The sequence below is a fragment of the Geotrypetes seraphini genome, chromosome 3, assembly GCF_902459505.1.
Source record: "Geotrypetes seraphini chromosome 3, aGeoSer1.1, whole genome shotgun sequence".
NCBI lineage: Eukaryota > Metazoa > Chordata > Amphibia > Gymnophiona > Dermophiidae > Geotrypetes > Geotrypetes seraphini.
In genome coordinates, this window is record NC_047086.1 from 225,529,072 (window position 1) to 225,541,801 (window position 12,730).

Sequence of the window (12,730 nt, forward strand, 5' to 3'; positions counted from 1 at the left end):
TGGGCTCCCTCCTGGCCCGAACAACTAGCGGGGGGGGGGGGTTTGCCAGAGCCAGGAGGGCTTGGGCTCCCTCCTGGCCCGTTATTGTCGGGGAGTTGGGGAGTCGGCGGGGCAAGAGGGCTTGGGCTCCCTTTTGCCCCAATCGTGTCGGGGAGTCGGGGGGGGGGAGGCAAGAGGGCTTGAGCTCCCTCTTGCCCCGATCGTGTCGGGGGTGCCGCGGTTGGCTGAGGCAAGAGGCTTGAGCTCTCTCTTGCCCCGATCGTGTCGGGGAGTCGGCGGGGCAAGAGGGCTTGACGTCAGAGAAAGGGTGGGACCGCCAGAAGAGGAAGCAGCGCAGGCGCAGGGCTCACAGAAGGGCCGGGACCGCCAAGAGGAAGCAGCAGGACACCGGTAGGAGCTTCTACATGATGGGGGGTCGGGAGGTTGTGGGGGTGCAAGCGGTCCTTCAGGGTGGGGGTGCGGGTGGGAGTGCATGCGAGCGGTCCTTTGGGGTGGGGGTGCGGGTGCGTGCGAGCGGTCCTTCGGGGGTGGCGGTGCGAGCGGTCCTGCGGGGGGTGAATCGGACATCGGGGGGGCATCAGACTTTCAGGGTGGGGACAGGACTTCAAGGGGGAGAGGAGAGTCGGGGCGGGCAAAAGGAGAGTCGGGGTCTCCAGAGGAGAGTCGGGGCGGGCGAAAGGAGAGTCGGGTGGCGACGGGAGAATCGGGCAGCATGCATGGTATAAGGGTGTGCGCGGTATACAAATTTTTTTAAACATATATTTCAGTTTCCCACGCGCTATACCCGTGTGCGCGTTTTACACGGGTGCGCGTTATCTACGTGAAAATACGGAACTTCCCTAATATTTAAGGCAGAGTTAGATAATAAGTTCCTCCTAAACTAAACTAAACTAAGCCTTAAGTTTATATACCGCATCATCTCCACGGGAGTGGAGCTCGACACGGTTTACAAAGTTTAAAAATAAGAAGAAGGGTTTACAAAAGCATATAAAAAGAGGGATGTAGACAGAAGGAGAGAAAGTTATATGCTAGGGAAAAGCCAGGTTTTCAGTTGTTTTCGGAATAGTTGAAGGGAACCCAGGTTCCGCAGCGGGACAGTGAGATCGTTCCAAAGGCCCGTGATTTTGGAGAGGAGGGATTTTCCCAGTATACCTGCATGGAGGATGCCATGTAGAGAGGGGAAGGATAGTTTATGTCTGTGGGCTGATCTGGTGGTGGCAGGCGTCTGGGCGATAAATAAATATCGCCGTGAATAAAAAAGTGTCAGTGGCCTTAGCAGCTATGTTACTCTGGCAGAAAGTAGTAGTATGGTTATACTTCCATATTATTTTGGGTGTTATCAGGAGATCAGACTATACTGTAGTGCCCCCCCTACCCAAATACAGGACTCATCCTCAGCAGCATTCTGCTTTCAGTGAGCAGCAGGAATTGAAAAATTCCTCAGAATACATTAGCCAGGGAAGAAAGGCAGTCCTAATACTACCTCTTCTAAAAAAATTCTACACACCTCTCTGTCACCCACTCCTGTAGTCTTCCCCCGCTTCTATTCTACTTCCTCTACAATCCTCTTTTCTTCTCAGTTCCACTGCTGTCAGCCCTGAAGTCTTCTCCCTCCATATAGTTCTCTATCTTTTTTCATCCCTTAACTCTCCTGTTCTTTATCGCCATCATCACAACTCACTCACTCTTCTTCTCCCTCTATCCTTCCACCCACGTCATAACAGCCGCCCCAGCAGGGCCAGATTTAAGATTTCAATGCCTATGGTAGGACCAGAGGGTGAAGGCACAGATACTTGGAGCGGCTGGGGCACGGGCAGTGTGTCTGGGAGGGAATGCATGGATGGGAGAACATCGCAGGGGAGGAGACATAGGCATCCTGGGACTGTCGGCCAAGTCTCTTCCCTGAAGAAGCCCTTTCTGGAAACGTCAATCGCTCCTCCTAAACTTACTTGCTCCACTTCATCACTGACGCTGAAACCGTGGATTGAAGACAAAGTTTTATTTTATTTTTCTTTCCAGCTTATGATTTATCTTTAATCTTATCTATTGTTTTGCCTTTTGTCTTTGTTTTGTTCTATTTCTATCATTTAAATTTCTCCAGAATTTTACTGTTCAACGGCTCCCCCTTCTGCTTCTATTCCTTTCTCTCCTCTCTTCTACCTTCCAAAGTATTTAGATCAATGCTGTCTTGTTAAAATGTTTATTTTATTTTTATTTTTCCTCTAACTCTACTTTTCACTTCTCTATTACCCTCCAGGTACTTTAGTTAGATTGTGAGCCTTCGGGACAGTAAGGGAATTTTTCAAGTACCTTTCTTATTTCTAATCTTAATGTATATTTTCTGTAAACCGCTTAGAACCTAACGGATGTAGCGGTATATAAGAAATAAATTACATTACATTACATTACATACTCTCTTGTAGCTCAGAGTCCAGAAGGGTCCCCTCGGGACTGGAAAGCAGTATTGTCTCTCTAAATCAACACTGCTGGATAGAAAATAACGTGATGACAGAGTTTGTCACTGTCCCCATAGCTGCGGACAACTGTGGGAAATAATCCCATGTCATTCTTTAGTGCAGGGGTGTCCAATCTGCGGCCCAGTGAAGTATTTTGTGCGGCCCCGGTCGAAGGCGATGAAGTGTTTTCCTCTGCTGCCCCTGGGTGTTTACCGTCTTGCCGGCTCCTTCCTCTGTCTTGCTGCAGCATTTGCACGGCCCCAGAAACATTTTTTTTCGGACAATGCAGCCCAGGGAAGCCAAAAGGTTGGACACCCCTGCTTTAGTGTCTATCTCAGCCCCAGTCCTTCTACATCACATTCTTCAATGCTAGGCTTGAGGGTCAGTGGCTGTGCCCATTCATACTCTGATTCTTCCCTCGCTCCTTAAAGAATGACATGGGGATGGTTTCCCACAGTTAACCACGGTGACGGTGACAAATTCTGTCACTGTGTCACTCTCTATGCACAGCCTAAAATATGTGTAAGAAAGCTCCTTTTTAGCAGGTGACTTGGCACCTAGAGAATGACATGGGGACAAATATTTCCCCTGTCCCCACAGGAATTCAATTTCCCCATCCTGTCCCTTCCCAATCTCTGCCTTAACTGCATAAACCTCAATCAATTATGATTTTAAAGTGTTTGGGGCTTGTGGGAATGGGGCAGGGGCAGGGACAGGAAAAGAATTTGCTGGGACAGGAAAATTAGTTCCTGCAGGGATGGGGAAAAATTTGTCCCCATGTCATTCTCTGTTGGCACCTTCAACTTTTAGCACCCTAAGACGTTGCCCATGGCTAAATCTAGACCTGAGATGAATTCCCTTCCAACTCTGAGCTCCAGATATGAAAATTCATTCACTTCGGGCAACTGGAGTTTCAATGCTCCAGCAATCATTTTCTCTGTCTCAAGTTACAGGCAAGGCACCTTTATTTTGGATCCATAACACAAAAGATACTCAGAAGAATGATATGTATATTTTTTAAATTTACACATATATAAAAAAAAAGTTCCTTCAGTGTGATATGAAAGCACATTATTTAGGATACAACTTTATAAAACAAGGCAGGGGTAACTTACACAATATTTCATATCATCTTAATTGCTCCAAGGCCTGAAATTTTCATTCTGTTTACAGACTGAAAATATTACACCACCAGGACCTGGGGCTTTAACTCAGCACAACGGACCAGTATTTCAGCAGTTGAATAAATATCTGGTTATTATAAACCTGTACCAATGCACAATAGGCCTTCTCGATCCCAGGTTCAGTCATTACTGGTTATCTTTCTGCCCCATATACTTATTCTCTTCTCCTTTTTAGGCTGTGGGCTAGTAGAAGGGTCGTCCTAGCCAGCCAGGTTTTCAGGTTATCCACAACAAATATGCATGAGATTTGCATACCATGGAGGTAGCTTATGCACATGAATGTTCATTGTGCATATCCTGAAAATCTGACTGGCTGTGTCCCAAGAACAGGTTTGGGACCTACTGATCTAGTTTTTTGTGTATGTGCAAAATTTGAGCATGCCTTGGGAGGGCAGTATGACAGTGCAGCAGCAACACGACAGTGCCGCTGGCTGCAGCAAGTAGGGAAATAACTTGTTCTGGCTGCCAGAGGACCTCTTCCAGCTGGCAAGGCTTGGTGATCCCTGCCAGCCATAAAAAAGGTGCCAGAATTTTGCATTGGTCAAGGCCCACCCATGGCTATGCCACTATTCTTAACCCAGTCCCGAGGGTGCACCCAGCCAGTCAGGTATTCAGGATATCCACAATACAGATGCATCAGATAAATCTGCATACACAGTTTCCTTATCTTAGTATGCAAATCTCTCTCATGCATATTCATTGTGCATATCCTGAACACCTGACTGGCTGGGGATTAGATTCAGAACAACTGCTCTAGAGCGGTTACAGAGTCAGATTTCCCCTCCAGTACCAGTAGAACTACATCATACAGTAGCTCTTCCCTTTTAAGAGTACAAATCAGGCTTAAAGTTCAGAACATTTTATAAATAGTAAACATAGACTCTTCCCTAGTCATTCTGGTTAGATTGATTTTGCACTCATTGCCTAAGTGCCTAAACTCTGTATAAATGCCTTTTTTTCAACCCAAGAAACTTTAAACTGGACCAAGTGCCAAAAAGGGTCCAGTGCTCCTGGCAGTGGGCAGCACTGGCGTCAGGGGACCTGGTTAACAATGTGTGTGACAAACACGACTTTCTGACTGCACTTCATATGACGTATGACAATCTCATGAAAAAAAAAAGAATATTAAAAATAAAAAACTATGCCATCTGGTTGACTTTATAGAAAATAATATATGTATACGAAATAGGTTCAAAGTAACAAATACAATTACATATAAACATTTCATGAGCTTGTAGAAAATATTTAAAAAAAAAAAATACCCACCTTCCAGAAAGGGAGGGGAAAATAATTAAGCAAAAAAGGACATCTTCCAGAAATAAAAGATAAGTTAGCTCAAGGAGTTTCATGGTGCTTCATCTCAGGAATATACAAAAAGAAAATCAAGGAATACGTCCATTTTTGTTCATAATTTGCAGGCTGAGTTACAACAGAAAGTTCAGTGCACACTAACAGCTCAAAGTATGTTTCAAGACAAATGTTCCCTTCATTAAATCCCTTCCTGAAGCCAGGTTTCTTTTCTGGTTGCAGTTTCCCCAGTGGCACTAGGGAACAGAGAAAGCAAGACTCCAGAGGCAAATGGAACTAGAGCTCAGCATTCATGCGGACTGAACTCGTTCCAACCAAGGGCTGGCTCAGCACCTGCAGCTTTTCCTTCCTGTACACTGGCACATGTCCATTTCTGCAGTAGGATGCCTCTATCATTTCAATTCCTTTGTGTGGACATGCTGCCTCCAATTCGTAAAACCAACACATTTTCCCTGATTTTGACATGGTACAACTGAGGATTAAACCTCTTTCTCCTTCTTAACCCTCTTAACAGGGTTTTCTATGCTACTTTCTGCTTTGGATCAATAAAACTAGAGAGGTACATATGAGGTCATCCATATGTAAGAAACTGCTGTTATCACTGCTCTTCTTTCAAATTCAGTTGATAATTCAGAAGAGTTTCACTTTATATATTGACCCTCATAGGTGTCATCTCTACCTCCTGAGCACCCAACCTCTGCCTAGATATCCAGTCATAGCAGCCAGCTTTTCACAACAGTTGTGGGTGTTAAACTTAACAGAAATGACCCCTTCCTGAACAATGGGGAAGAAGTTTGCTCAGTAATAGGGGCGCTCAGCCTCCACAGAGCTGGCACCTATGAATTTACCATTGCCTTCACTGGGACCAAGGTACAGAACTTCCTCAAAGGGGGCCCCATACCAGATGTGATGCATTCCCTTTCTGACACCCACTGGAATCTCCTGGCACTTTTGGCCTTTTTCCAGCAGAGCTGGAACTAACAGGTTATTCCCCTTTCCTCCAGGCGTAGGATGATCAATGGGCCTTATTATCTGGATTTATTATATTTTTGCAGGGACCCTGCAATATTGCCACTAAATTGTATTATTGGGATTTAGTCCTTCATATCCTCTAGAGAAATTTTGTTGTTCTGGTCCCAGCCCTTTTCAAAGAAGTCACAAAAATTACATGTCACTCTGCCTTCCCATTTTACTCTCATCCACAGGAGTCATGACTTTTAACTTCATCCCACTTAGTTACCTTTGCCAAGGATGCCATATTTCATCCAATCTAGGCCAGAGTTCTCTCAGCCTGTTATATGACTTCCATTCATCCAACAGCTAATCAGACACCTTCACTCTTGTATGAAAGATTCTGATTGGCAAAGGTGTTTCCTGATCCGGTGATGCTCCTTGTGACCCTGAGCAAGCAACTTATATTATATGCCCTCTTGGGAAGGGCTTGTAAATGTACCCAACAGTATTACTCACCTTGAACTCAGATATGGAAAAGATGAGTAATTAAATCTAAATCTAAATCATAAACAAGTGTTGCCCAGGGCTCACACCACAGTGGACACACTAGCCATTTGAGGCTCAGAGCACTATCAGAAGGGATCTCATAGGAGCCAGATAACAACCATCTGTATTAATAGAGCTGAAGAAGTAATGCATCACTGGGGATCCCATTTAGTGTACAAATTAACATTTTTACCTTAATAAGAATGTGGTTACATTTCTATGAAGTGGCTTCCTACCCAGTGCCATGCACCTAAGCAGGACAAGATGTTAGAGGGCAATGTTGGCATAAAAGAGGTGGCTTTAGCCCACTGGTAGTGGAATGGGGTAAGCCACTAGGGCCATGGCCTGACCACTACTTTGCCCAACAAAGTATCAGCAACTAGAGTGTGGACTGTGGAGGCTTCAGCCCACCCACTGGCAACAGGGACAAACTGACGTGCTAGATTCCTGTCCTGTGGTTTCATGTTTTTGGTACTTCTGTTTTGGCGAAGAGCCGGCTGTGCCAATAATCTGGGTTGTCAAAAGCACAATCTGTGGCCTCCAGAGTCCGGAGGGGCTTCAGATACCCATTCTGAGGCACCTCCCTGAACTGCAGGTCCTTGGGAAGCACCTGGGGGGATAGAACTGTGTCCATGTCCTCATAACTGTGTCCATGTCCCATGGTTCCACTGGAGCCCCTTGTACCATTCATATAGGTGTAGTCTTCGGGCTGTACCTCCAGAGATGCTGTCTGGCTCCTCAGGCTGTGGAGACTCTTTAGGGATCTGCTGAGCATGTTTGGTTTATTCATGTACTGATAGTCTTCGTCCTTCCCCGTCTCCTCATCTTTGTCTCCTTGCTGCACAGCGCTAAGGGGCTGGGCACTGTACGTGCTGCCAAAGGAGGCGCTGCGGTCAAGCCGGATATCCATGTACTCATACTCCACAAGTGCAGGCTGTGGCACAGTCCTGTCCCAATCCTTCATAGCCCTTGGCTGTTTGTTCATGTATTCATATTCCTCCTCTTCCTTCTCTCCCTCCTTTACAAGGCTCTTCTGCTGTACATCCCTTCTACAGGGCAGCGTCCCAATCTTGGATGTGATACTACCTGCTTTGGTTTGATCTGTGAAACAAAGAAAGCAAATTAAGTTAAAGAGACAGGCAATGAAAGGGAGCAGGATAGATCAATGCAACAGGGAATCAGGGCTCTCCAAAATTGACATTTTTTTATGTACTAATTTTATTAATTTTAGGTATTTTTATACCGCCTATCAAAGTTATCCAAGCGATTTACAATCAGGTACTCAAGCATTTTCCCTCCCAATCATAAATTAAAGTATTTTACAATGGCATATAGCACAGCCATGATGTCACCCGTGATATAAAAGATGGCTATTGTGATGCACTGCGTTAGCATTTTGCCAACATGGATCGTTTCAGGAATACATAAGTAGTAACATCCGGCAGCACAAGCTACATAACAGCGCCCATGTGCACCACACTTCAGAATAAGCCAACAAACTGCTTCAGCCGCCTTTCTCTCACCTTTCCTGTTACGGTCTGGCATTACGTAGCCATTGGCATCCTCCTCTGTCTCGGGCATGCTGGTGCCAGCAAGCAGGCTCTCTCGCTGAGATAGGTAAGCACTGTCTTGCCGTGAACGGTGACTTCGGCTAAGGCTCCCACAGGATGAAAAATCATTATCCGAGGCTGTGCCACATCCTTCTGAAGATTCAGAAAGCGTACGTCCCATGGACTCCTTCCGAGTGCGTAGTGTCTGCCGTGAGCCTAGATCCAAGCTGTGGAGGATGCTCTAGAGAGGACAGGAAAGGATGCAGTGAATATGTGTTAGGGAAGCTTTGTCATATCTTTTTAGCAAAAAATAAATCAATCAAATGTCATATGTTCAATGTACAATGGAGGCAGTGTATGCAAACAGATCTCATGCATATTCATTGGGGAAATCCTGAAAAACCCAACTTGGTTGCAGCCCTTGAGGACTGAGGTTGCTCACTCCTGTTGTAGGGCAACCCTCAACAGAGAAAGAAGTCATTATATCTGTCTGAAATCAAGGAGGGCACAAATTAAATATTCTTGTGAAATATATGGAGAGTATTTAAATTCAAAGCCAAGCCTAATTTAGTGGTCCAAAATAGTACAATCTAGACTAGGCATTTTCTACATTTCTATAAAGCAGAGGTTCTCAATCCAGTCCTCGGAACACACCAGGTTTTCAAGATGTCCACATTGACTATGCATGAGATGTTTGCAGTACAGTCCTCAGAACACAGACAGTCAGCTTTTCAGGATGCCCACTGCTTTGATTTGACTTTTTGTTAAAAATGGCAGTATATCAAATAAAATAACTGTAACTAACTATGCAAGAGATACGTAAGTTTGCATTCAATAGAGGTAGTACATGCAAATTTCTCTCATGCATATTCACAGTGGGGATTCTGAAAACCTGACTGACTGGATGTGTCCTGGGCTGAGAACACCTGCTATAAGGAAACCAAATCTGAACATCTCATCCATGATCTAACACACACCCAAGAGAAGTTATAGCAGCTGGAAAGTGTAACCAGTGCTTACCAAAAATCAATGCACATCCCTATAACAATGAATATCTCAAGACATATAAGCACAGAAAAGTCCTCAAGGACTGCAACCCAGTCGGGTTTTCAGAGATTCCTCAATGAATATGCACAAGATCTATTTGCATACAATGGAGGTAGTACAGGCAAATAGATCTCATACATATTCACTACAGATTCATGGGGAAATCCTGAAAATCCAATGAGCTGCGGCCTTCAAGGACCAAGGTTGCCCATCCCTTTGATAAGGTATTACATAAAGTGCTCAAATACAGTAATATACATGCCCAAGAAGGATTAGCCAAGCTACGGAGCCATTTTTACCCTCTAGCCATTTCCAGAAAATATGGTGTTTGGGTACTATGGTGGACCCTTGTTTAAAGTCCCAGATTAAAGTTGCAAAAGACACTTTTAAACCATTTGCTAGAGCCAGACAATTGTAGAACCTTGATGCAGTCCCTTGTTTCATACTTGGATCACTATAATGGCCATTATATGGGTCTCAAATTCTGTAATTCAGGCATTATAGTGAGCTCAAAATGTAACAACTAAGGTTTTAACTGGAGTAAGTAAATTTGACTATGTTATGCTATTCTTGTATACATTGCACTGCCTGTGATTATATGACAGGTAGAATTTAAGATTCTGACATTAATTAGCAAGGCTTTGAACAGCAAGGCCCCTAAATGCATTTCCCTCTAAGGCACTTATACCTTCTTAATTATTTATATAAACTACTGTGAACTTCATGGAGGTATTGGCAGTATATAAATAAAAATTGTATTGCATTGTACTGGATGCCATAAGAACATAAGAATTGTCGCTGCTGGGTCAGACCAGTGGTCCATCGTGCTCAGCAGTCCACTCACGTGGCGGCCCTCTGGTCAAAGACCAGCGCCCTAACTGAGACTGGCCCTACCTGCGTACGTTCCGGTTCAGCAGGAACTTGTCTAACTTCGTCTTGAATCCCTGAAGGGTGTTTTCCCCTATAACAGACTCCGGAAGAGCGTTCCAGGTTTCTACCACTCTCTGGGTGAAGAACTTCCTTATGCTCGTACGGAATCTTTCCCCTTTCAACTTTAGAGAGTGCCCTCTCGTTCTCCCTACCTTGGAGAGGGTGAACAACCTGTCCTTATCTACTAAGTCTATTCCCTTTAGTACCTTGAATGTTTCAATCATGTCCCCTCTCAATCTCCTCTGTTCGAGGGAGAAGAGGGAGAAGAGGGAGAAGAGGCCCAGTTTCTCCAATCTCTCACTGTACAGCAACTCCTCCAGCCCTTTAACCATTTTGGTCACTCTTCTCTGGACCCTTTCGAGTAGTACTGTGTCCTTCTTCATGTACAACGACCAGTGCTGGATGCAGTACTCCAGGTGAGGGCGTACCATGTCCTGGTACAGCGGCATAATAACCTTCTCCGATCTGTTCGTGATTCCCCTTCTTTATTATTCCTAGCATTCTATTTGCCCTTTTCACCGTGGCCGCACATTGCGCAGACGGCTTCATCGACTTGTCGATCAGAACTCCCAAGTCTTTCCTGGGAGGTCTCTCGAAGTACCGCCCCAGACATCCTGTATTCGTGCATGAGATTTTTGTTACCGACATGCATCACTTTACATTTATCTACGTTGAACCTCATCTGCCATGTCGATGCCCATTTCTTGAGTCTGATATGGACTTTTCTTTTAGGGAGTTATCCAAACCTTTTTTTTTAAACCCTGCAAAACTAACTGTTTTCACCATGTTCTCTGGCAATGGGTTCATAGACAACACCGCGAAAGATAAAGGCACGCGCCGACAACTGAGCGCAAGACAGAGGCGCGCGCCGAAGAAAATTACTGTTTTTAGGGGCTCCGACGGGGGTTTTTGTTGGGGAGCCCCCCCATTTTACTTAATAGAGATCGCGCTGGCGTTGTGGGGGGTTTGGGGGGTTGTAACCCCCCACATTTTACTGTAAACTTAACTTTTTCCCTAAAAACAGGGAAAAAGTGAAGTTTTCAGTAAAATGTGGGGGGTTACAACACCCCAAAACACCCCCACAACGCGGCATGATCTCTATTAAGTAAAGTGGGGGGGTTCCCCCCCACGCCCCTCCATCGGAGCCCTAAAAACAGTAATTTTCAGCGGCGTGCGCCTCCGCGCTGCACTCAATTGTTTGCGCGCGCCTTTGTCCCGGCGCGATTTTGACCTGACACCCTGGCAATGAATTCCAGAGTTTAATTACATGTTGAGGGAAGAAATATTTTTCCCCAGTTTGTTTTGAAACTTCTCTTACTTGCTTCATTGCATGCCCCCTAGTCAGGGGCAACCATATAATGAGGCCGACTGTAACAGAGTAAAGTAGGACAAAAATCTTTTATTGGATTGTGCATCAAGTATCCACCCAGACCTGTTCACTCAGGAGTAAGAATAATCCTCTGGTAACTCAGTCCATTACAAAGGGAGTGGTTCCTGTCAGGCTACAGTTAGTCACAGTTTACGAAAGGAATATCACTTAAAGGTGAGCACTTAACACACAATGAAATGCCTGGTTTCTGTCAAACCACAAGGTCAGCATTTCACAATGTTCAGCGCAGAACTTTCCTACCTTGGTCAATCTTCTAGTTCAGGGGTGCCCACACTTTTTAGGCTTGCGAGCTACTTTTAAAATGACCAAGTCAAATTGATCTACCAACAATAAAAATACTAAGCATATACCCCCTCTTTTACTAAGGTGCGCTAGCCGATTTAGCACGCACTAAGTGCTAATGAGCCCATTATATTCTATAGACGCATTAGCATTTAGCACGTGCTAAATCGGCTAGGGCACCTTAGTAAAAGACCCCCCCCATATTTATTTATTATATATACTGTAGTGCACCTCTTCTGTCCTCCAGACCTTGTTCCGTTCCCCAACCAACATCTCCCTCTGTCCCTCCAGGAGTCCAACTTTTCTTCCTCTCTCCTCCACCCCTATTGGCAACATGTCTCCCTCTCTCTCCCTCCTCTGTTATGATCGTGCATCTCTCTGTTCTTCCTCAGGGTCTCTCCCCCTCTGTCTGCACCTTCCATAGTCCAACATCTGCCCCCCTCTCTTCTGCCTCCCCTTTGTTTCAGGTTTCTCCTTCTCTCTGTCTTCCTTCTGCTAACATTTTGAGTCCTCCCACCTTTGGTCCAGCTCTTTGTCTCACTCACTCTGTCTTCCCCTTCCCCAGGGCCTGGCATCTCTCTTTCCTCGGTTCGGGGTGTTTCCCCTCTCTAACCCCTCTAGTAGTCCAGGATCTGCTCTGTCTTCCCCCTCCCTTTTGGTTCAAGGCTTTTGGTTCAAGGATGCTTTCCCCCTCCCCTCCTTAAGGTCCTTTTGTCATCCCCCCCAATCCAGCGTCTCTAAGACAACCTCTATCCCACCAGGGCCCTCGCAATGGGCACAGCATTACCTCCACTGCTTCCTGCATACAGTGACTGTCAGGATCTCAGACCTCTTGATTGCAACTGTCCTCGTCTCCGTTCTTCCCTCTGGGCCTACCATAGTTGAAAGTTAATTACGGCAGCCTTCAGAGCAAACGTAGCAGGCTGCCGTCGGCCACTGTAGCACGTTCTCTCTGCTACGGTCCCGCACCTCTTCTAACGTAAGGGGCGGGACCATGGCAGAGGGATCGTGCTACAGAGGCCAACGGCTTTGCAGGCTGCCGTAATTAACTTTCAACTGTGGTATGTCCAGAGGGAAGAATGG

General features: G+C 45.6%; 1 protein-coding gene across 2 annotated transcripts in view; it reads right to left on the reverse strand.

The window, feature by feature from the left end:
* Nucleotides 1-3,403: 3,403 nt before the first annotated feature.
* Nucleotides 3,404-12,730, reverse strand: part of ERBB3 (erb-b2 receptor tyrosine kinase 3) — a 238,435-nt gene continuing 229,108 nt past the window's right edge. For both annotated transcript variants that reach the window (XM_033936217.1, XM_033936216.1), the window contains exons 27-28: nt 7,972-8,239; nt 3,404-7,549 (exon numbers count right to left, since the gene is read on the reverse strand). In XM_033936217.1, coding sequence (XP_033792108.1) covers nt 6,909-7,549; nt 7,972-8,239 — 909 coding nt within the window. In that variant the 3' untranslated portion in view covers nt 3,404-6,908. The remainder of the gene's footprint in view (nt 7,550-7,971; nt 8,240-12,730) is intronic.